At 45.1% G+C, this 23327-nt stretch overlaps 1 protein-coding gene across 4 annotated transcripts in view; it reads left to right on the top strand.

Moving 5' to 3' along the window:
• Window positions 1-5554: 5554 nt before the first annotated feature.
• Window positions 5555-23327, top strand: part of Ccnjl (cyclin J like) — a 53022-nt gene continuing 35249 nt past the window's right edge. The window contains exons 1-2 of one of the 4 annotated variants that reach the window (XM_046462223.2): window positions 5555-5674; window positions 6462-6576. In XM_046462223.2, the coding sequence (XP_046318179.1) occupies window positions 6511-6576 (66 nt within the window). In that variant the 5' untranslated portion in view covers window positions 5555-5674; window positions 6462-6510. Of the gene's footprint in view, window positions 5675-5740; window positions 6059-6091; window positions 6188-6461; window positions 6577-16069; window positions 16160-23327 lie in introns of those variants that run through there. The other 3 variants (XM_046462222.2, XM_046462225.1, XM_046462221.1) reach the window with 3 other exon arrangements.

A 23327-nucleotide genomic window follows, 5' to 3' on the forward strand; every position in this document is an offset into this window, starting at 1 on the left:
GCAACTTTGCTTGTGCACTTTGTTACAGCAACCCTAGGAAACAAGCAGCACCTTCCTTCTGGGCACAAAGCAAATGCTGGTTCAAATGGAACCCTCAGCCTCCCAAGGCTATCACTGCCCACCCTCTCCCGCAGCTTGTAAACCTAACCCACCTGCCTTGTAATCCCTTGGAATCTCAAACCATACAGTGCTTCGTAGATCCACAGGAATTCTGTGCTCATGAGGCACAGGATATGAAAGGCAAATGAGACTGCAAGGAACAGCAGACACCTATTGCACTTATTTGCTCTGCTTTCCTGCACACTCCACTGTCATAACAAACTTCATTTATGGAACACAGGTTGAAAGATGAATTCTTCAGAATTTCAGTGGTGGAGCATTAAACTGAGCACAGATGCTATACAACTGCATGGGTCACACGGAGAGGCATGAAGCTGACGCTGGGCACAGGGAGATTTTTCACTTATTCCTCTTGTATTTTTGTCACATTATACCCTTTTCTATTATTATTTAAAAAGGTAATATGGGACATATTCATAAATGTCCTAATTTTTTAGTTCTGTTTGCAAATTGTTGCATTTTTTTTTTTTTTTGGTATTTCCTGCCTGATTGTCAGGCCTAATCTGCAGAATGATATCTCAAGAATTTCTAGGCAAGCATCACAAAGGATTTGATTTGGCAAATGTTCTTTTGATTATGTAGAGGAAACAGCTAGGAACAGTTTAAAGGGGTGAGCTTGAGTTTTGATTAAAGACCAAAGTGATAACAAGGCAGATGTCTTCCAAGCCAGACTTCATGCGTTTGGTCCTAAATAGCAAGTGCAAACCATTAAGACCCAGAGGAAACACTACTCAAAGTATATGCCTCAGTGTCCCCTGGAAAGTTGTGTTGAAAGAATTTATATCTTTGACCCATTTGCCCAGAATATCCACTGCAGTGTGGTTCTGGCAGCAAAAGCTGGAAACAGCCTCAATGTCCAGCAAAAGAAGACCAGTTACATACATCACTATAGATCCATCCTTTGGGACTATGGGATACCATGCAGCTCCATGGGCACTGCCACAAACAACTGAGTGGGGAAAAAGGGGGTGCATAAAAACATTCACATTATGCTACCATTGATGTAAAAGGAAAAAAGGCATGAGGGTCTATGTTGGTAAACGCATAGGTCACTTTTTAAGGAAACATAAGTGATGGCTGTCCTTGGAAAGGAGTTTGAGGTCTGGGACCAGGGTGACAGCATGTGCATTTTACTGTATGTGTGAGTTTGTATCATATAAAAAACAAGAGAGTCAAGTCTATCGCCAAATTTGCAGTCAATAAAATAATACTACGGTGGAAATATTTGATCAATTTGTCTTTAAGGAAAGTTGGAACAAGCAGAGAATTCTCCCCTCCCCCAATTTAAACATAAGAAATCTGAAGACAGGTAGAATACATTTGTTTTAAGTGTGTGCTTCCCTGTCCATGAGGTTCAGGGGGTGAGGGTGGAGCAGGGGTAACGGATCCATAACAAGTACTTAAAGTTTAGTTTTTAAATGAGTGAGTGGATGACAGAATATTTCTTCTTGGCTTGGCTAGGGATGGAGCAGATGAAAGAGGCTACTCCAGCTCCCTGCTGTCCAGAACAGGAAGCCTCTCTCTGCTAAGGGCACCTTTGGACAGTGACTCACCACCAAAGCCATCAGTTTATTGGTGCAATGTATTTTTACTCTTCGGAGATAAAACTGGGAAATGAGGGGCTCCTGAGAATGTGGAATACAAGAGCACGGAAGGAGAATGTTTAGAATCCTCTTAAAATAGCCTCTGGAGAAAAGCCCCAAGTATCTGCTTCCCTCTGTTATCAGCACTCCTGATAACTGATAGCTGAGCTTTAGGAAAAGGGGACCACAAACTACCTAATAAAGGCCTTTATTCTTTTCATGTGCAGAAAAGAAAGGTTTTGAAAAAGAAATAAGAACTGGTGTGTGTGTGTGTGTGTGTGTGTGTGTGTGTGTGTGTGGTGGGGCAGGGGATGGGGGGTTGGGGGGGAAGCAAAACAAAAATACAACCACCACAAGTTGTTCAATGGAAGGCTTCTCTAGTAAAATCTATGTTGTGATTTTAAAATAGCATTCATTGGGAAAGATAATGGAATTAGTTGGATGTAACGTTCCTGTGTTCACATATGAACATAAGACCAACATAACTCATCACGTAAACCACAAGAATGGGAAGTTACACTCCATGTACGTATGATATGTCAAAATACACTCTGCTGTCATGTACAACTAAAAAGAACAAATAAAAAAATAAAATAGCCTTCACTCTTTTTATGTGGTTATGGAAGTAATACATGTTTCTTGTAGAAAATTTAGAAAATTGCAGATATACTAGAAAAAAGTAAATTAAAATTTCCCATAATTCTACTGCTCTGATCACACAGTATGAATATGAATGAACATATATGAATGTAGTTCAATTGGAATTATACTGTAGATTTCTATTTATTTAGTGTATCGTGAACATTTTCCTAATTCATTATACATTCCTTTAAAAAAATTTTTTTAAGATGTGGATTGTTGTTAGTCAGGTCCTGTTCTGACAGTTTGCTATTAAAAAAAAAAAAGAATTTTGATGAAACCTCTTCTAAATAAATCTTTGTGCTCATCTGCTTTTTTTTTTTTTTTTTTTAAGAATAAATTTCCAGGAGTGGAATAGTTGGGTCAAATGATACACTCTTAAAACTTTTTGATTCATGTTGTTGTTCAGACAGATGGCATTAATTTATATACCCAACAAACTGTATATTTGCCAACTTTGTGTATTATGCTTTCAAAACTCTTTGCCAAAAATGTACCCACTGTTTTATAAATTTTTACTGTGCTTCCTAGTGAGTATGGGCACTTAAAAATGATATTTACTCATGCACAGTGGTCCATACCTATAATCCTGGCTACTTGGGACACAGGCAGGAGGATCGAAAGTTCGAGGTCAGCTGGGGCAATTTTTGTAAGATCATTTCTCAAAATAAAATAAAATCAAAAGGGTTGTGGGTGTACCTCAGTGGTAAGGGACTTGCCTAACATGCACGAAGCCCTAGATTCAATTTTCCATACTGCAAAAATAAAAAAAAAATAAAAAACATTTACCTGTGTGAATTTCTTGTGGATTTCTTTGATGGCATGTCTGTTCAAGGTCTTCCTTCATTTCTGCATGTAGCATGGTTAGTGTTTTACATAATTTATAAGAGATCTATATACTAAGATCAACCTTTTGTCACATGTGTTAAAAAAAATTTCTCCTATTTGTCACTTGCCTTGTTGGTAATGATATCTGATGTATCTAAATCTTGCATATTTCTTCAAATTTATTTACTCATCCTTACTCTTGGTTTCTTCCCCTCTGAATAATTCACCTATATTTTCTTCTAATTTTCTGGTGATTTTTGTTGGTTTGCAGTTCTTACATTTTGGTGACAGTTTAAGTAAATCCTTACTTTTATACCTTCCATTAATTTCTGCAATTTTACCTAATTTATTAAATAAAGAATTTATCCACTTATCCCTTTCCCAACAAAAATGAAATGCCATAATTATTACAGTGGAGTTTTAGATATACTGAATTTTATAGATTTTCAGTTATTCCCCTGATGCTTAATGTATTCATTCTTGTGACAACATTGGTTGTAAAGTTTTCAATATGCTTTAAGATTGGGGGGGGCTGGGGTTGTGGCTCAGCCGTAGAGTGCTTGCCTAGCACATGTGAGGTGCTAGGTTCGATCCTCGGCACCACATAAAAATAAGTAAATATAATAAAGGTATTGTGCCCAACAACACCTAAAAAAATTTTTTTAAAACAATTTTGTAAAAATATAAGTATCTTCTCATTTATTTTTTTTTAAAGTGTATTTATTTATTTTAAAGAGAGAGTGGGAGAGAGAGAGAGAATTTTTTTAATATTTATTTTTTTAGTTCTCGGCGGACACAACATCTTTGTTTGTATGTGGTGCTGAGGATCGCAACCTGGGCCGCACGCATGCCAGGCGAGCGTGCTACCTCTTGAGCCACATCCCCAGGCCCCAGTATCTTCTCATTTAAAACATTAATTTCTTAGCTTTTCTCACTGATTTCCTTCCATTAGTATGTTAGAAAAATTGTTACATTCCCTCCTACCCATTCTGAACCATTAGGATTTTAGTAGAGTAAGTTTCGTAAAGTTTGTGTTTTTACCTCTTTCTATACCTTCTAGTATTCCTTACTATCTTTCAACCTTTGCGATTTCCTCATTAAAGGCCTACACTTTTTTATTGGCTTATTCCAGGAATTTTCTTTCACAAGGGTTCATAATTGTTTTATGTTAAAATTTTTTTTACATAAACAAATCTCATTATTACAAACAATTATAATGCACTCATTAAAAAATGTAGGAAAAAAAAAAAACCCAATGCTTTTCAAGGGGCTGGGAACACAGCTCAGAGGTATAGTGCTTTTCTAACATGCAGGAGGCCCCTGGGTTGAACCCAGGACCACACATAAGAATGCTGTTCATACCAGGCACCTAGTGGCACCCACCTGTAATCCCAGCTACTTCGGAGGCTGAGGTAGGAGGATTGCAAGATCAAGACCAGTTTTAACAATTTAGGGTGAATTGCTATCTCAAAGTAAAAAGGGTTAGGGATGTAGCTCAGGGACAGAATGCTTGCCTAGCAGGAGATATCCTGGGTTGAATCCCAAGCACCATAAGGGGTTGGGATTGTGGCTCCGTGGCAGAGCGTTTGCTCTGGGTTCAACCCTCAGCACCACATAAAAATAAATAAATAAATAAAATAAAGGTATTGTGTCCATCTACAACTAAAAAAATATTTTAAAATAAATAAATAAAAAGTAAAAAAGTATAATTAATTAATTAATTGATTAAACATGCTTTTAAAGGTTCAATTGAAATTTATCAAAGTTGACTTAATCTTTTTTTCGTGGGTTTTTGCTTATAGACAATCAGACAGAAACTAAAGACTCTTCCGTGTTCACTTTATACCGGGCATAGTGATTATTCTCTTACGTGCATTATCTCATTTAATGATAACAGATCTTCAGCAGGTTAGTGAAATTTATATTCCCATTTTACATGACCCCAGACTCTTGAGAGGAACTTGTCAAAAATCACCCAGTTAATAGGTGGATTTGATCTGAAGTTTGTGATCTCCAAAGATCTCACAAAAATCAGGACAGTCCTATGCTGTGCTACCAGATGGGCTGATTAAAGAAAGCGCCTTTCTGAAAACTACTGAATTGTAAACACTGCTTTCCATCCACGTAACCTTTCAAGGAGACTAGTTTTCCTACAATGTACGGCATGGATCCATACTTTGCACAAGCACAATAAACACCAGTGAGGAACTCATGGATAACAAGGAGTGGCTTTTCCAGAGCTTTTGTGGGAAGTGTCTGTCGTTTGGAAAGCCACCTCCCCATCCCAGGGCGGGTTTAAAAATAAAAAAGAAAGGAAAAAAAAATAAACAAAACAGGTGGAACTTATCGCAGGTTGGCTAGAGCAATGCACGCGGAAGGCAGAACTTTCTGGGGACAGCCTGCCCGCGCGTTTCACGCGTGGTGCGCGCAGGTGGCGCCGCGTCCCCACGCTCGCGGTGCAAGCCGACGGGGTGCCCAGGAGCCCACCACAAGTGTCCGCGAAGGTGAGAGGAAGCTTTCTACCAAGGCGAGGGAGGAGGGCGGGCAGGAAGCCCAGCCAGCGGTGGGGAAAGAAAGACTCCAATTCCCAGCCCCCAGCCCCCAGCCCCGCGGGGCGCGGGGCGCTGGCAGCGCATGCGCGAAGCCCGGCCCCCAATTCCCCCAGCGAGGGAGGGAGGCCCCCGGCGGTCGGGAGCTGCGAGCCGCGGCGGGACCCGAGCGCACGCAGGGGCGCGGCGGCGGCCCGGGACCCGGGCTGCGGACGCCGCAGCTGAGAGCGCCGAGAGCCCGGGACGAGGTCCAGCCGCGTGCAGGCACCGGAGGGCACAGCCCTCTTGACCGTGGGAGGGGCCCGGCGCCCGCGGCCCCCCACGCCCGGAGAGGGATGCGTGAGTTTCGCCCCGGCTCGAGGGCAGGATGTGGGAGCAGGACAAAGGCTGGGCGGCGGGGGAGGAGTTGGGGACGGCGAGCCGGTGGCCGCCGCCGGAGCTCTGGCCTCGGGCGAGCTAGCGGACTCGGTAACTTTCTCTGCAACTTTTGCAAAAGGGAAGATAAAAATTCTGCAAGTTGTTGCACAGCTCCAGATCGCCCCTGGTCCAGCGGGCAGAGAGGAGGCGGCACCCGTAGGCTTTCCAGGACAGGAGGTGACCGCCAGCTTCGCTGAGAGAGGCAGGAGGGGCGCCCGTCTGGGCCCCGGACCAGGGGCGAGGGAGGATAAGGGTACCGGGGTGAAGGGCGGGGGTCGGAGCCGTCAATAGGCTTTGGCCACTGTAATTGCCCGTGTCCTGGCAGGGTACGCCCCAAGATCCCGCTAGCCGCGGACCGCAGCGCTGCAGTCGCGATGATGGATGAGCCGTGGTGGGAAGGGCGCGTCGCCTCGGACGTCCACTGCACTCTGCGCGAGAAGGTCAGTCCCTCCCCGCCCTTGTCACTCGCGGGACTGGGTATTTAAAGTCGGCCCTCTTTCTCCATTCCTCCTCCTGCCTCCCTTCGGTGTCCTCAGGTCGCCCCGCGTGGGAACTCAGAACTCTGGGTGCCTTTCTCGGGAGTGCTGGGGTGTGTAGGGGTCGGGAGTGAGGACTAGAGCAATATTAGAGAACTTGAACTAGTTTTTGCTGATTAGGAGCCTAGAGCTCCCAGCCAGGACGATTAAACGGAGACAGTCACCTTACCGCAAAGGCAGTATTTCTCATAGGATTGCCACCCCTTGTTGGTTTAAATTGTATAGGAATAGATCTTTAAACATATTGTAATGAATTTTAATACGAAATTTATAGGCATGCATATGTGTTGTGTGCGTGTGTGTATACGTATAAGTGGAGGGAGAGAGAGAGAGAAGTTCTACATAGGATAAATGATGCTGATTTTCTATTTATCGTGGTCATGATATAGCAGTTCCTTTTAAAATTATTAGGCTGGGGGGTAGCTCAGTGGTAGAGCGCTTAGACACAGTAAATTCATTTAAGTAAAATGAGTAAGTTTATGTGAAGAAATATTAGGTCAGTGGTATTTCGTGATAATGGCATATTTATGGCCATATGTGATGTGTGTGTGTAGGAAGGAACAGAACTACTGAAATTTAAGAAACTCCAATCTACATGACAGAGGCTACAAAACTGGAAGGCTGAGGGAGAAAAGGAGAAAACAAAACCTCCCTACCGGGCTCCCCTCCTGTTGCAGAAGGTGGCAGCTGAAATGTGACCCCTGCACTCTCCTCCCATGGAGAGAGGAGGGCTGGTGGGCGTGGGAGGCTGGAGGGCCAGGTGGACTGGAGGCCCTGGCCTGAGCTGAAACTGGGAAGGGTGATTTGGGGAACAGGTGTGAAGCAGGGGAGTAGGTGTGTTTCCCCCTGGGGCCACCTGAATAGAGCGCTTGAAGCAACAAAAATTTATTCTCTTGAAGCTCTGGAAGTTAAAAATTCTAGATCTAGGTGTTGGCAGGGTCACACGCTCTCTGAAAGCCCCAGAGAAGGTAATCCTTCTCTCTTAAATTTTGGTGGCTGCTGGCAATCGTTGGCATTTATGGCCTCCGTCACTGCAGTCTATCTGTGTGTATTTTCTCTTCTTAGGGACACACCCGCCCTAATCCAGTATGACCTCGTTTTTTTTTTTTTTTTTTTAAAGAATTTTTTTTAATATTTATTTTTTAGCTTTCGGCGGACACAACATCTTTGTTTGTATGTGGTGCTGAGGATCGAACCCGGGCCTCACGCTTGCCAGGCGAGCACGCTACCGCTTGAGCCACATCCCCAGCCCATGACCTCGTTTTAATTTAATTACATCTGAAAAGACCCTATTTCCAAGTAAGGTCACATTCTGAGGTTCTAGGTGGACACTAAGCAAAGGAGGCGCACTACTCAACCCAGTGTGGAGAGGGAGAGGTCTTCTCTGGGGCACCCCAGTCCCTCCACACATAGCTCCTGCATTCAGCCCTTTCCTACCAGGTGTCTGTGGGACCTGCTGCCAGCTCCTGGGGGTTTTGCTCCCTCAGGAGTGGCTGTCTTCCAGCTACGTGGGAGCTCTGCTGAACCCTTGCCTGGCGTTCTTGTCCACGCTATAGCTTTCCCCGTTTTCCTTGATCTTCCTGGAGCAGAATGGCCAGTGTGACAAACTGGGCTTCTGGAGAAGTCCAGGTCTTGCTGGTTCCATTAGCAGGGGTGGTAAGGGTGGTAGACCAGGCATTGGGGTCTTGCCCTTTCCTGGAGGTGGTGGCTGGATGCAGTGAGTTAGGGCTGCCTTGGAAACTGAGCCTCCTTGTTTATCAAAGGCTCCTATGCTTGTCCTTTCTGCTCATAGCTTATGAAGAATGACTTTGACTTAGAGGGAGGGATTACTGAGAGCAATATAAACTCAACTGGTTCAGTTCCCTGACAAGCCCAGCCCTTTATATATAAACATATGTATATAAGCCTCGAAAAGGAGGTGATTCACCCATGAATTGTGCTTTACTGAGGCCATAGTCCCTCCTATAGTTCCCTCTTGGCTGCTCACCTTTAAGTGAAGTCAGGTTTGTCCCAGGTTGAGAGGTTAGAAATAGAAAATTCACTCAGGGATTGGTGTCCAGGGCTACCCATGACCTGAAGCTGATCTTATTAGAGCAAATCCCAAGTGTCTTTGGCTAGCATGTCCCCTGTCCTCCAAATACTGCTAATTTTTTTTTTCTTTATTTCCTCTCTTCCTCTTCAAAAAGATGTTTCTTAAGAACATTTGGCTTAATGGAGAGTTTGCAGCGGAATGTGCCTTGCCTTCCTTGAGGAATGAGGGCTGGCCTCTTGTTTTTCCCACTCGGGGTAGTTTTTTTTATTAAACGTCTTCTTTGATAATGCATTTTTAACACTGTAGAACAACTTCACCTGGCACACACTAGACACTCATTCTTTGTTGAACATTGCTGGATGAATCCAAAGTACATGGACACGTATGCCGTGTGTTGTCACCACAGAACCACTAGCAGTTATCCCACGTGAGGCAACCCTGAGACTCTGGAAAGAGCGGGAGGCCCATTTCATCAGATCTGAGTCCAGTCTAGCATCAGACTACTACAGTGTGGGAAAGGAAACACCACAGAAACAAGGCTAGGTGTTGGGTGCAAGGTAGTAATGGCAGTGAAACCCTGAGCTGCATGCTGAACTTCCTGACTGCTGAGGTCCATTTTCCCACAATAGCCATGATTTAGATTGTGTCACTTCCTTGCTTACAGATCTTGAAGGCATGGTGGTGCACGTTGAGGTCCCCAAAGAGAGCAGTTACCAAAAGCCTGTAATCCCAGCAGCTCAGGAGGCTGAGGCAGAAGGATCGCGGGTTCAAAGCCAGCCTCAGCAAAGGAAAGATGCTAAGCAACTCAGTGATACCCTGTCTCTAATTAAAATATAAAATAGAGCTGGGGATGTGGCTCAATGGTCGAGTGCCTCCAGGTTCAATCCCTGGTACAAAAAAAAAAAAAAAAAAAAAAATTCCCTGGATAGAATCTCTGGTCCTTGCGTACTCTACTACATTCTCTCCTGCTCCCTTCCCATCCTTCATGTCCCTCTTTCCTCCCTCCCTCCCTCCTTTCCTTCCTTGTGCTGGTGATAGAACTTAGACCCTTGCACATGCTAGGAGAATGCTCTGCCCCTCTACACCCCCAGCTCCCTTCATTCCTCTGGAGGCACACTGACCTCAATTCTGTTCCTTGAATAGGTCCAACTTGTTCGTGCGTTTGCATTGGCTGTTCTTTGGGGCTTCTTATATGTCTATAGTGTGGTTGTCTCCCCTCACCCAGTGTGGTATTTCCCCCTCCGTATCACTGTTTTATTTTCCTTATAACAGTTACCAGTATCTGAAATCATTTCCTATTTGTTTGCCATCTTTCCTCTCACATTAGTGTTTCTGCTCCATGAGAACAGGCCTGTCTTGTTCAGGGCTGGGGACTTGGTGCCTACCACGGAGCCTTTCTGCTATGTATGAAGTGATGAGAAGGATGAATACATCAGTGTTTACTGTCTTCATGAGAAAACTGCAGAGAAGTGTTTCAAAGGAATGTAAGGATTAAGGGACCTTGTAGGACTTGCAGTAGGAACCTTACAGGTGCCCTGCCTTTCCATGTATCACCCCTGCATGGGACACCATGGCCCCTTCATATAGTGTGGACTCGGGATAAGTCTTGGGGTTTGTGGCCACCCTGCACAGGGCCCACAGGGTGACATGCAATCCTTGTAAGAAAGGCTTTGTTATTTCTTTGGAACATTGGACCAGTGACAGGGTTGAGGTCCCCAAAGAGAGCAGTTACCAAAAGCCATGTGTCTGGCAAGGGCCTGGTGCCCAGGAGCAGGACCCTGTATTGGAAGACTGCCTGCCTGGGTAAGGCATCCTGTCCTGTGAATGGGGCAGTGGAGCCCCCCTCCTGCCCAGGGAGCTCTGGAGGAATCTCTCCTGCTTCTGGTTCTCAGACTACCTTTCTCCCATGCTAAGCCCTTAAATTCCTCCTTTGATCATTTTTCCTGGCCCTCTTGCTCCTGAGGAAGCCACCTAGACCCCTCCTCCCTTCTGTTCCCCCGCCCTCTGAGCTTTCTGCTGGGTGTGGGGTGCCGGTGCACAGGAGCAGGACCCTGTATTGGAAGACCGCCTGCCTGGGTAAGGCATCCTGTCCTGTGAATGGGGCAGTGGAGTCCCATTCACAGGAAACAGGAGAGTCAGGTTTCTTACCTGCTGCTGCTACCTGAGTGCCCTTTGGCCCTATTCACTGAACTTGAGGGAGGAACCAGCACATCACAGCCATCTGGCAACAAGGACAAGAGCGCACGCCTATAATCTCAGTGACTTGGAGGTCTGAGGTAGGAGGATTGTAACTTTGAAGCCAGCTTCAGCAATTCAGTGAGGCCCCATCTCAAAATAAAAAAATAAAGAGGACCAGATATGCAGCTCAGTGGTAAAGTACTAGTACCAGACGAGCAAACCCATAGTCACTTTTTATTTTCTTTTTGGGCAGAAAGATACATCTACCAAAGTTTAAAATTAATACAGAATCTTGACTCCCAAGAATTAGCAGGTTTGGGCAAGTTTGGGGTACCCATGGTGGAATTAGAACATGGGATGGCACTCAGCCTGAAGGCCACTTTTCCTGCCCAGCCTCTCTCCCTTCTGCCATGTGTCCTTGTCCCAACAACCTGTGTTTACCTCTCTCATGATCTTTGTCACCTATGTAGTAAACATGTCCTGCTCATTAGACCCTGAGCTCCTGTGCCTTGTACTTTGGGGAGGGACCTTGCAGTCACAGACAGTAAGGAGCCCATAGGTTGGAAACAGGCCCAGGATAGACTCTACTGGGGGATGTTGAATGGCTGTGCAGGAGTGCTTCCCAGAGATCCTATGTTGGGTCCTCGGCTTCTGTCATGGGGTATCTCCTGGCTTATCCAGTGTTGTAGTTTAGTTATTAGATGTCCCCAAAAGCTCACTTGTGAGACAATGTAAGAACATTCAGAGGTGAAATGATTGGGTGAGGAGAAACTTAACCTGATCAGTGAGTTAATCCCCTGATGGAATTAACTGGGTGGTAACTGAAGGTAGGTAGAGTACGGCTGGAGGAGGTGGGCATTGGTTTGGGGTATATATTTTGTGTCCATGAGGGGAGTGTCATTGTGCTTCCTGGCCTGATGTCTTGAGCCACTTCTCTCCACCACACTCTTCCTCCATGATGTTCTGCCTCACCTCGATCCCAAGGAATGGAACCAGCCTTCCATGAACTGTGACCTCTGAAACCATGAGCCCCCGCAAAGAAACTTTTCCTCCTCTAATGGCTCTTATCAGGTCTTTTGGTCACAGCAGTGACAAAGCTGACTAAAACAGCCAGGGAAGTCCACAGTTAGCTGGGCTATCAGACACAGGACACAAAGGAGGATTCCTCCCAGCTCCCTAGACACCTGCCTGTTCTCCTCTCGGGTAATGCTGGGCGGAGACAATTACCACAGGGCAGCTTTTCAGGCCTGGACCAAAGTACAGCTTAAGGATCTAGGAAAATGACTGCAGGTTGAGCCCAGAAAAGAAGAATCGAGATAATCCTGCCCAGACCTCTATCAAAAGATTCCATTTTTCTTCCTGAGTTTTATCTCCAGATGAGCCACAAAAATAAAACTCTCTCGTCTTCTTTACACTTGTTTTACATGTAGCCTTCATTCTCCAACTGGGAGAAAAGAGTTAGTAATAGTAAGTGAAGAAAATGTTTGCGAGCCTTCAACATTGTGGTTTAAGATGTTTTGAATTTAGGGAGATGCGGGGGGGATACTTGGAGGAAAAAATATCTACCCTACCCGAAGGCCGTGTTGATAAGCCTGGCTTGATGTGGCCTAAGGGTAGCTTCATCTCTGCTCTCTGGAGCCTGGCCAGAGGCCTCCTCCTCCTCCCACTCCCCCAGGGCCCACCATCTTCTGGGGTGGAAGTCAACATGGTACCTGCCCCTGGCTGAGCTCTGTAGAGCAGCCAGCCATCTGGAGCCTCTCTCCCACTTCCTGAAGCTGCCTCCCTGCACACTTAGAGGACCTTATCTTCAGGACACCAGGGTTTCTTGATTCAGTGGAATGATAAAGGACATTGATTTGTGATCAAATTTAGAAAAAGATCTTCCAAAACACCAACAATACAAATTTTACCAAGAATTATCTCATCTACTCCTCATGTTGGCCCTGTGCTGGGATTACCCCTATTTTACAGAGACAGAACTCCAAGCCTCAGCTAAATGTCACTGTCTTAAGAGCAAACACCTGATTGTATCAGAGCTTGAATGTAAATTGGGGGGAAAAATTTTTTTTTTTTTTTTTACAAGGCAGGGAAATATTTAAACTGTCAATCAGGACTATAGGGTCTGGTGCTTTGGTTTGTTTGCAATGGTCTCTAAGAAATATACTCTCCTTAAACCACCCTGAAAAGTTAGCCTCTGTGAGTGCTGGCCTCATTCTAGGCCCTGAGAAGGACCAGGCCAGGCCCTATCAGGCCAGGACCTCCCTGTTTGGTCCTGGTGGGTGGCCATACCTATATATGGTGCTTCTCACCTTGAAGTGCTTTGGCCTCTGCTGTTGTCTGGCCTTGGAGTGGCAAAGGGGCTCCTCTAATTTATCAGGGAAAGAAATGCATCAGGGCTTCTGTCTCGCCTGAACTCTACCAGCGACTAATGGTAGAATCTCATCCTAGATCCATCCTTGGCTTCTGAGTTACAACTGTGTTGTTTTCTAGCAACCCCTGAAGTTTGCATGTTTTTTTGGTTCTTTCTTTCCATATATATATATTTTTTTTCTCACTCTTTTGCCTAGATTCCTTACATTTTTACACCATAAGCTACACATCTGACTCCTTATAGAAAGTGGTGGCTTTTCCATGTCTTTACCCAGCTTTGAGCTTCTGCAGCCCCAGGCAGGAGTTCTTCCCCCTATCACAAAACTCGCCCAGATCTGCCAATAGGAAGGTATTTCAGACCCTGTTGCCCAGCTTACATCTAGGAACATGCAGTTCAGGCCTTTCAAACCCAAATGTGGGCCTTGACAAGACCTTATCTACTGTACTGACAGGGTGCTTCCTGGTGACGCAAGTGACTTGGCATTGTCACTTGTCTTCGAGTGATATCTTAAGTGACTGACCCTCATGGTCCTTCCTGGAGGTGAGGGCACCAAGCTTCACAGTACAAGAAGGAATTTTTCTTCAGTTCACATTGCCAAGGTGATTTGAGCTATCCCCAGAGGTGTGTACAGACAGGGTGAAAGATGGGAGAAGGACCAAAAACTGAAGATGGGGTTGGAGAGCTGGACAATATGTCATTCAAGAAGGTGTCCAGCTTGAGACTCCCTGGCTGCAATGCCTCACCTGTGTCTTGTTTTTTGTTTTTCTTTTTTTCCTTTATTTTTATGGTCTTGGGAATTGGGCCCAGGGGTGCTTTATGAGTCAGCTACATCCCAGCTCTTTTTATTTTTATTTTGAGACAGGGTCTAAGTTGCTGAGGCTGGCATAGAACTTGTGATCCTCCTGCCTCAGCCTCCCAAGTCACTAGGATTGCAGGCATGGTCCCGGTACCTGGCCCTCACCTGCATCTTACAGGAAGCTAATGGCACAATCGAATCAGGACTCGGCATTGTCACTGAATCCTTCGGTCTTAGAATACCAAAGTGCACAGTGTGTGTGTGTGTGTGTGTGTGTGTGTGTACAACACCCATTTGAAGCTTGATCTCAGCGCACCTTGTCTGTGGAAGAAGCAGACTTATCTTCAAAGGCTTTTTTTTTTTATCTGTAACACCTGCCTCCCAGGTGTTCCAGGGAGAATATGGATCTGTGTGCACTCTGTCAACCTCCGGGCCTCCAGGGTGTGGGATGGGGAAGGACTTGGCTGGGCACCCTGGTTGACAGGGGAAGCCTGTGCTCTCTATGTAAAGGGGAGGACGTTGAGGGCTGGGAGCTGGCCCCATGCCCCTGTCCTTGACTTGTTCTTTGTCTTCCTAAATCACTTATCCCCTTGGGTAAAGGGAGTGCAGCCAATGATTCTCTGGTGCACCTGGCAGCGGGAGGTGACTCTGGGTTATTACACACGTACACGCACACACACACAAGCACACAAAGTATTTGTTTCAGAAACTGCAAAAATAAATACAAGCAATCGGAAGAAAGTCAGGTTTCCCTCCCAATCTACCACTTGAAAATGACCTCTGATAACACTTGATGTATATTCTGCTCTTTTGTATGCATGTCATCACAAGGAATTTTTAGATTTTTTTAAAAAGTAAAACTGGAAAGGGACTTTGGAAATTTTCTGTTCATTTTGCCTATGCATCTTTCCACATCATTCTTCTCCACCCAATTCCTGATTACTGGATCCTAGCAAAAAACTTAGAAATAATCACTTGTGTTTATTAGAAATAGAGAATACGTGAACATGATTAAAAGGAAATGCCGTATAAAAGGATAGTGAAAAGATTTCCTTTCATCCTATCCCCCAGTTTCTCTTCCCCAAAGGAAAAGGATCTTAACATCTCATAGTCATTTATGAGTCGTTGTGTGCAAGCTTGAGCAAGCATAAATTGTCTGTGTTTTGATACACTTAGTAGTATGATTTGCATACTTTCCTTTACCATTTTATTATTTTAGTGTTTGCATAATCATCTAAATATTTTTATAAAACCGTGGAACAGAAGCTCAATGAGCAGAAGGGATGCTTTGTCTTCTGCTGGGGTTATAACAGTAATGGTGTGTAGTAGAAACTCAGCAGGTTCATATTGAATGAATGAATAGAATGTTTTCTTTTGGTCACTTCTATTCATATAGATGCATTTTATTTTACAAATATGCCATCAAGTGTATTATAGTTCTCTAACTTCACTTTTTTCATGAACTGGGTGTAAGACATGAATTTCTAGGTTATTAATTACTCCTCTCCAGTCTCACGTATAATGTTCTATTTCGTGGCTACACCACGGTTTGATCAACTCATCTCCTTATTGGATATTTAGGTGGAGCTGCTTATTTTTTTTAATACCAAAGAATAATTTATATATGGTATGACATACAGATCTTAGGTATACAGTGAGTTTTGGCAAACTTGCCCACTCAGGTCACAATGGAAGATGGAAGACATTACCATCAACCTAAAAAAGCTCCCTGTTCCCCTCCTCGGCCAGTCATTCCATCCCACGCCCAGCTCCAAACAATCCTCGACCTACTTTTGTTTTTGTAGATTAGATTAGTTTTTGCCAGAGTTTCATATAAATGAAACTTATATGGACTCCTTTCTTACTTCCTTTTTTTGTTTTTACTTTAATTTTTTTTTTTACTTAATGTAATGCTTATGAGATTCACACACATTGTTTCTATCAGTAGTCTATTTTTTTTTATGGCCGAGTAATAAATCATTGTATGTATGTAACACAGTTTGTTCATCCATCCCCCCAGTGAATGCTTTTTGGATTGTGTCTGGTGAACCATTGGATTGACCATTGGATTTTACATAGTCCTATGGTGGTGGTCCTTGTCTGTATATCTGTAAGTATGCTTATGGTAATGAATTTCTAATTTGAAATTGCTGGTCACAGAGGATGATTTTAAGAACCTTGCATGTCATCAATTAATCAGCCTGAGAGGTTGCACTGTTTTGCACTTGCACTGGTGTGATAGAATGACTTCTTCCCAGTAACTTTGCTAACCCTGAACATAATCCTTTAAAAAAAAAATTACTGCCATTTGGATTGGTTAAAAGTTATGTTTCATTGGTTTTGTTTAAAATGACCAGGAATCCAGAATGGGGAAAACACTAGAAAATGGGAAGGGTATTCTCTGGATCATCTCTGGTATCCATGGACCTCTGCCTGCAGCAGGAAACTGGCCTGAGACCCTTGTCAGGGGCTGGATGAGGACTGTTGAGGGAACCTGCCCAGAAAATTCATCCTTCCCCTCTTCATCCCAGCCATTGCAGTGTGTGCTGCTCCCCCCAGCCCCAAGTGGCAGTCACTTGGTAACTAAGTCTTTGGGAGGCAGAATTTGAATTGTCCTGAGGCACCAGTCCCTTGCATGTCACTGGAGAAAATGGTGCCAGAATGTGGGCATTCTTGTGGCAGGAACCACCACACAGTGATGCCAGATACTTAGTCTAGAAGTGGTCATTGGGGGACTTGGGTGGGTGGGTTGTGGGGAGACAAGGAGGGAGGGAAGGATGTAATACAAGGCAGAGCATTAGGAATTGGATAGGTTCAACTGCAAGGCAGAGTTGGAAAGAACTGCAGTGCCCATCAGAAGGAAGTGGCTTACACTGTGGCTCATCCATACACTAAAATATGGTGGAGTCACTAGGTATGGCCGGACAGACAGCCTTGTCTTGTGTGATCATTGATGTTTCTGAATGTTGTAAAAAAAATAAATTCCAAATAAGTAGTATTGGGGATAGCTCAGTTGGTAGAGTGCTTGCCTAGCATGCACAAGGCCCTGGGTTCAATCCCCAGCACTAATAAAAAATAAACTTAAAAAAAATCCAAATAGGGCTGGGGATGCGGCTCAAGCGGTAGCGGCATGCGCGTGGTGCTGGGTTCGATCCTTAGCACCACATAAAAATAAAAAAGATGTTGTGTCCACCGAAAACTAAAAAATAAATATTAAAAATTCTCTCTCTCTCTTAAAGAAAAAATCCAAATAATTCAGAGAACCTCTGACTCTGACATTAACTACGGGGTTTTTTTTCCCCTTAATTTTTACAGAAATTTTAAAATGTTATAAAAGTAGAGAGAGTGATTCCCCCTGTGCCTTTCACCCAGCTTTATTACCCATTTGGTCTGTTCTTTGGACAGCATGTCATTTTATTCACAAAGGTCAGCTGCAGTTAAGGCCTTTTTTAAAAAAAAAAATATAACTATGCCATTATGACACCTAACAAAATTACCAATAGTTTATCAATATCTTCCATTGTTCAGTCCATGTCAGTTTTCCCATTGTGCCAGAAATGGCTCTTATAATCAACCAGATGTGGTGGCACGTCTACTTTGGAGGCTGAGGTAGGAAGATCACTTGAACCCAGGAGTTCAAGGCCAGCATGAGCAATATAGTGACACCCAATCTTTTATTTTTAAAAAGGGTTTTATAGGGATTTGTTTACATCATAATCCAGACAAGTCTGTGCATGGCGGGTTTTTTTTTTTTTTTTCGGTTTAGTATTTTATTCTCTAATGTCTCCTTCCTCTGACATCCCTTAAATTTTTTTTTTTCAGGCCGTTGGTTCTCTGGGAAGCCAGTACATTTGTCTGCCATATTCTTACCTGACTTGTTCCTTCCTCATGCTCTCATTTGTATTCTCTGTGAACAGTTCGGTTTATGTACTTCCCACTCTTGTGGGATTATAACGTGCTTTAACCTACTTCTTCTCTGGCTTTAGACTTCCTCAGTGAAGCTGTCCCGACTCCCCAACAAGTTCAGGGCTGGGCCCCTTGTTATATCTTCCCAGACCACGCACATGATTCCTTCAACTCTTAGCAGAACTTGTACTCACACACTTACGTGATTGCCTGAAGTCCGTTTGGCTCCCTCGCTAGACCATGGGTCATGAGAGCAGGCGCTCCCCCCTCCCCCAGCAGTTCTAAGCCAGGTTCATGGTTGCACCAGGGCCCCTCAGTGTGTGCACATCACAGACGCCTTATCTGACTGTACGTTGCAGCCCACAGATTGCCTTCCTGTACTTCCCTGTCGCAGCAGTCTGGTGGGGCAGGTGGCGTGGCTGCCAGTAACTCCATCACATTGGTAGAGAAACAGCCTCCCAGAGCTTAAGCACGTGGCCCCAGCCTCCCTGTCAAATGGGAGACTGGGAGCCTCAAAATCTTGTCATCTGCTACCCCCAGCCTCACCTTAGCCAAAACACACAGGCTGCAGAGGAATTGCAATGGGCCCTGAAGTTAGTGATGGTGTAATGTGGACTTCCCCTCAAACAGCTGACATGGGGCAGTGGCCCAGCTAGGTGAGAAGGTGGGGGTTAGTGGTACAGAGCTGTTGACTTGGAGTCAGAATCTCTCTTTAGTCTCCTTTGCTGTTAACTTTCAGTTTTGATTCAATTTCAAGCTTAGAGAAGAGTTGTAAGCATAGAACTTGATTTTGTGAACATTTTAACATATTTGTTTTATCTTTCTCTTTCCCTACATGTACACATTTCTTTTCTGAACCCAGTTGCAGAAATGATACCCCATTTGCCCTTAATGCTTCAGAGTTTGTTCTCATGGTTATTTTTAAGATTGACTATGAAGTTGTTTCTGGAAGGTTTTTTTTTTTTTTTTTCCAGACAAAAGCTAAGGACCGGGGTTGGGGATTTAGCTCAGTGGCAGAGAGCGCTTGCCTAGCACGTGCAAGGCCCTGGGTTCGGTCCTCAGCCCTGGGCAAAAAAAACAAAAAGGATTAAAAAAGACCAACAAACAAACAAACAAACAAACAAGGTAAAAGCTAAGGACTCGTGCCTGGTGTCAGGTACACTTCTGGAGGGGAGATTGACATTGTGGTCAGAAATGGAGAAGCCGAGCATGGGTCCTGGAAGGCTCTGTCAGCCTGAGTCTGGGGAAGGCAATGTTCTGTCTTATTTCCTTGGTCCTCTCCTTGGTTTGATTGGCACACACTGTCCAGGAGGTAACCTGTGTCCATCCACTTTTTGTTGCTGTGATAAAATATCTGAGAAAATCCACTTAAAAGAGGAAAGATTTACTTTGGCTCACAGTGTCTGAGGTTTCAGTCCATAGTTGGCTGGTTTCGTTGATTCCTGGGTCTGAGGTGGGGCAGCACATCATGGTGGAAGGGCGTGGCAGAGCAAAGCTGCTCAGGGCAGCAGAGATGCAGAGAGAGAGAGGGAGGGCGAGAGAAAAGGGGCCAAAGATAATATATATCCTTCCAGTTGCACACCCCAGTGACCTACTTCCTCCAACTAGGCCTACCTCCTGATAGCCCATTTAGCTGTGAACTCTCAATGGATTAAACCACTTATATGGTTAACATCCTTGTGATCCAATCACTTCCTCAAAGCCATCTCTGAACACTTCCACACTGGGGACTAAGCCTTCAGCACAAGAACCTTTGTGCAGCATTCCTGATCCAAACCATAACATAGCCTCGTCATTCACAGTCACTGAATGAGCCCAGTGTATTACCTGTGGCCTCATGGGAGGCTCTGCCAGGAAGAACCATGGCCCAAACTCTGCCCTCAGGGTCCTTGGCATAACTGAGGACATGATCATATAAAGCCACTTACAGCCACACATTGTGGCCATAATTAATGGGAGCTTACTTTGTGCTAAGGGCTTGCATTCTGTTCCCTTCCACTAGCTCAGCCTCCAGGCAGCCCCCTCTAGAAGGTCCTATAATTGTTCCCATTTCACAGGTGGGATGTGCAAAGTTTAGAGAGTTAAATAACTTACCCAAGACCACCCACTAGTAGGCAGCCTGGCCCTAAAGCTCACACTGATGACCACTCTCCCCTTGCCTGGGAAGTCTTGAAAAGCTTTTTAAAAGGACATGTTGTTTAATACAGGTTTAAAGGATGAGTAAAGGAGAGAAAGGTGTGGAGGAAGTTCTTCTACCAGGCTCAGGGCAGCATGTGATAGTCAGATGCCAGTGCGCGAGCCCCATGAGGGCTGGTTTGCTGGTTTGGTGATTGAGGGTGGGCATCAGGGAGATGGACCAAGAGCATTGGCCTTGGGGATGTTGAGCTCCCTAGATGTCAGTCCTGAGAGCAGGTACAGAGCTATGGGACAGATGTGAGAAGGGGGTGCTGGCTCACTGGAAGTGGACCCTGGCTATTGGGGTGTTGTAGCAGTCCAGGGTGATGGCATCCAAGCCAGCACAGGAAGAACAGAGATTTGAGAGGTTTTAGACACAGAGGTCAAGAGGACCAGTTAGATAGATGAGACAGGAAAGATTTCAAGTTGCTTCCTCTCTGGAACAAAGTAACTCCGGAACTGAGCGTGGTCAGCCTTTTTCACAGTGAACATTGTTCTTGAAGAATCCCAGAAGGAAACTGTTAGTTTCTAGTAATCTCAAAGGACACTCTGCCCTGAATGAAGGGAGTAGATGTTTACTGGGTACCTGCTGCGTGTGCCAGAGACTGCCAATGCCTTGTGGACATTATCTCATTTGTTTATTAAAGTTGCTTCTGAAAGAGAACCAGTTAAACATACTGCCTGAGGCACTGGCTGTTCTTTGAATATCAGTGCCTGTTCATTCTTTCTTTCAACGCATTTTTATTTTATTTTTTTAAGCAGCTGACTGTGTGCCAGCCTCAGTGTAAGCCACCATGTTTTGAACAGAATTAAGTTCTTTACCTTTTTGGAGCTGATAGTTGGGCATGGGACTCAAACTTGCCCAGCTCCATCTCCAGAGATTCTGATTCAGTAACAAGGGGGTATGTTCAGTTCCTAGGGTTGCTGTTGCAAAGCGTACACACGGAGAGACTGAAAACAACAAAGTCATTCTCTCGCAGTTCTAGAGGCTGTAAGTTTGAAATTGAGGTGTGGGTAGGGCTGTGCTGTCTCTGAAGCCTTCTCCAGCTTCAGGAGATCCCAGGCAGCTCAGGGTGGTCCTGAGCTTGTAGCTGCATGCCTGCACTTCCTGCGTCCACCTTCGCAAGGCCTTCTTCTCTGGATATCTACCTTGTCTTCCCTCTGCATATCTGTGTGTGTGTGTGTGTGTGTGTGTGTGTTCATTCCCCACCCCTCACTTTTTTTTTTAATCATACTTGTTACTGAACCCAGAGCCTTATACATGCTGAGCAAGAGGTCTACCACTGAGCTATCTCCACTCATGTTTTCTCTTCTTATAAGGATACCAGGTGTTGAATGAAGGCCCATCCTATTCCAATTTGATATCCCCCCCCCTTTTTTGTAGTTGTAGATGGACAGGATGCCTTTATCTTATTTATTTTTTAATGTGGTGTGGAGGATCCAATCCAGTGCCTCATGCATGCTAGGCAAGTACTCTGCCACTGAACTTCAGCCCCAGCCCCAATATAATCTTATTTTCACTTTATTCCGTCTGTAAAGACCCTATTTCCAAATGAGGTCACGTTCTTAGATTCTGGATGGATGTAAAATTTGGGGGAACACTATTCAACCCAGTACAAGGAAGAACCTCTGTTTTTAAACAGGTCTCCAGGAGACGCTAATGCAAGTAGTTAATGATGACCCTCTGAGAAACTTTGGACCATAGATGGGCAGGGGAGCAGAGTCTCAGCCCTGCGGGGAGTAGCAGGAGTTACCCACTGAACCATTCTGGGCTTCATGCTAGAGTCAGGCTGCCCAGAAAAAGCACCAGAACCAATCTGGAACTTAGGGATGGAAGCTTGAAGTTGACAGTGAAGAGCTTTGAACACAGGGTGGTAAGAGCCACTGCACAAGAGTGGTAACCCTGGGCTGGGGATGTAGCTCAGTGACACAACACTTGCCTAGCATGTGCAAGGCTTTGGATTCCTTCCCCAGCACTGAGAAGGGGCAAGGGGAAGAAAACAAGGTGAGTAACTTCGAGGGGAAAAGAGAGATCCAAGCCTGGGACTTATTACAGAGAGGTTGTGTCCTGCCCCTGGATATTGCAGGCATGGAGAATGAAGAGCATCCTGGTTCGGGCAGTGTGAGGAATGTGATCCTATCAGGAAGCCACTGAAGTGAAGAACTCTGGAAGCAGGGATATAAAAAGGCCCTGATTATTGTCTCTGGGGCTGTTTGGAGAGGTGGAATGGGGACCAGCAGAGGCCGGGCAGATGCCTGTGGTCACATCAGGTACCCGGCAGCCATACCTGAGCATGGTACAGAGATTTGCTCAGGGGGCAGTGACTCTGGCTCCTAGGAATGAGGAGTGGTGCTGGCCCGCCTGCCTTTTGCTGAGGGGTAGAGGGCCAGTGACAGACAGATGTCACTGGGTGCAACTTCTCACTCTGTTGGACGGAAGCTTGGGCCAGACTTCAGCAGGAGGGGACATCGCCGGCATTGCTGGCTTCTCGTGCTGCGGTCCGCCCTCCAGAGGGTGTCGAAACAGTTCCCACAGAGGTGTAGCCACTTACCGAAAGTGCCTCCTCAGATTGTGTTAGGCAATGACAGAGAGGGAACAAGGGAGGCGCCTGGCTGGGCCTTCGGGTCAGTGCTGGGGACTCCTGAGGCCTCTGAGGAACACTCCCTCCTCTGTCTCTTTCCCTTCAGATCTGCAGGTCTGCTTCCTGTTGGTCACTTAGGTTATACATGGTCTTTTTTCATATCTTGCTATGATAAATAAAAGGCTTTAAATTATTTAACTCTTTATCTACCTGTGGGATATGGAAAGATATATATGTATATAAATCTGTACTCTCAGAACACTATCTAAAACTATTCATCATAATAAGTAATTCCAAATTACACATGCAGGCCTGGGGGCGGGGGGCGGGGATGCACAAGAAGCTGAATTTCTGCAAAAGAGAAATCTGTCCTTCCTTGCCTTAGGGTGGCACGGGCCTCAGTCTACCAAATGGTGACAGAGAGCTTCCAAGGAGGTTGCTATTTATGGAGGATTAGGAGCTGCCAAAATTATATATATTAAAAATATATATTACATGTGAGGTGAGACAGGGGCAGGGGATTTCATCTGGAGTCCAGTCCCAGGACCTCTCAAGGGAGGGCACCCAGCTCTGGACTGCCTGGGGCTTCTGCCATCTGCAGCCCCTTGTAGGCCT

Source organism: Marmota monax, unplaced genomic scaffold (assembly GCF_021218885.2).
Source record: "Marmota monax isolate L192 unplaced genomic scaffold, Marmota_monax_Labrador192_F-V1.1 WCK01_AAM20220418_F8-fsc00236, whole genome shotgun sequence".
NCBI lineage: Eukaryota > Metazoa > Chordata > Mammalia > Rodentia > Sciuridae > Marmota > Marmota monax.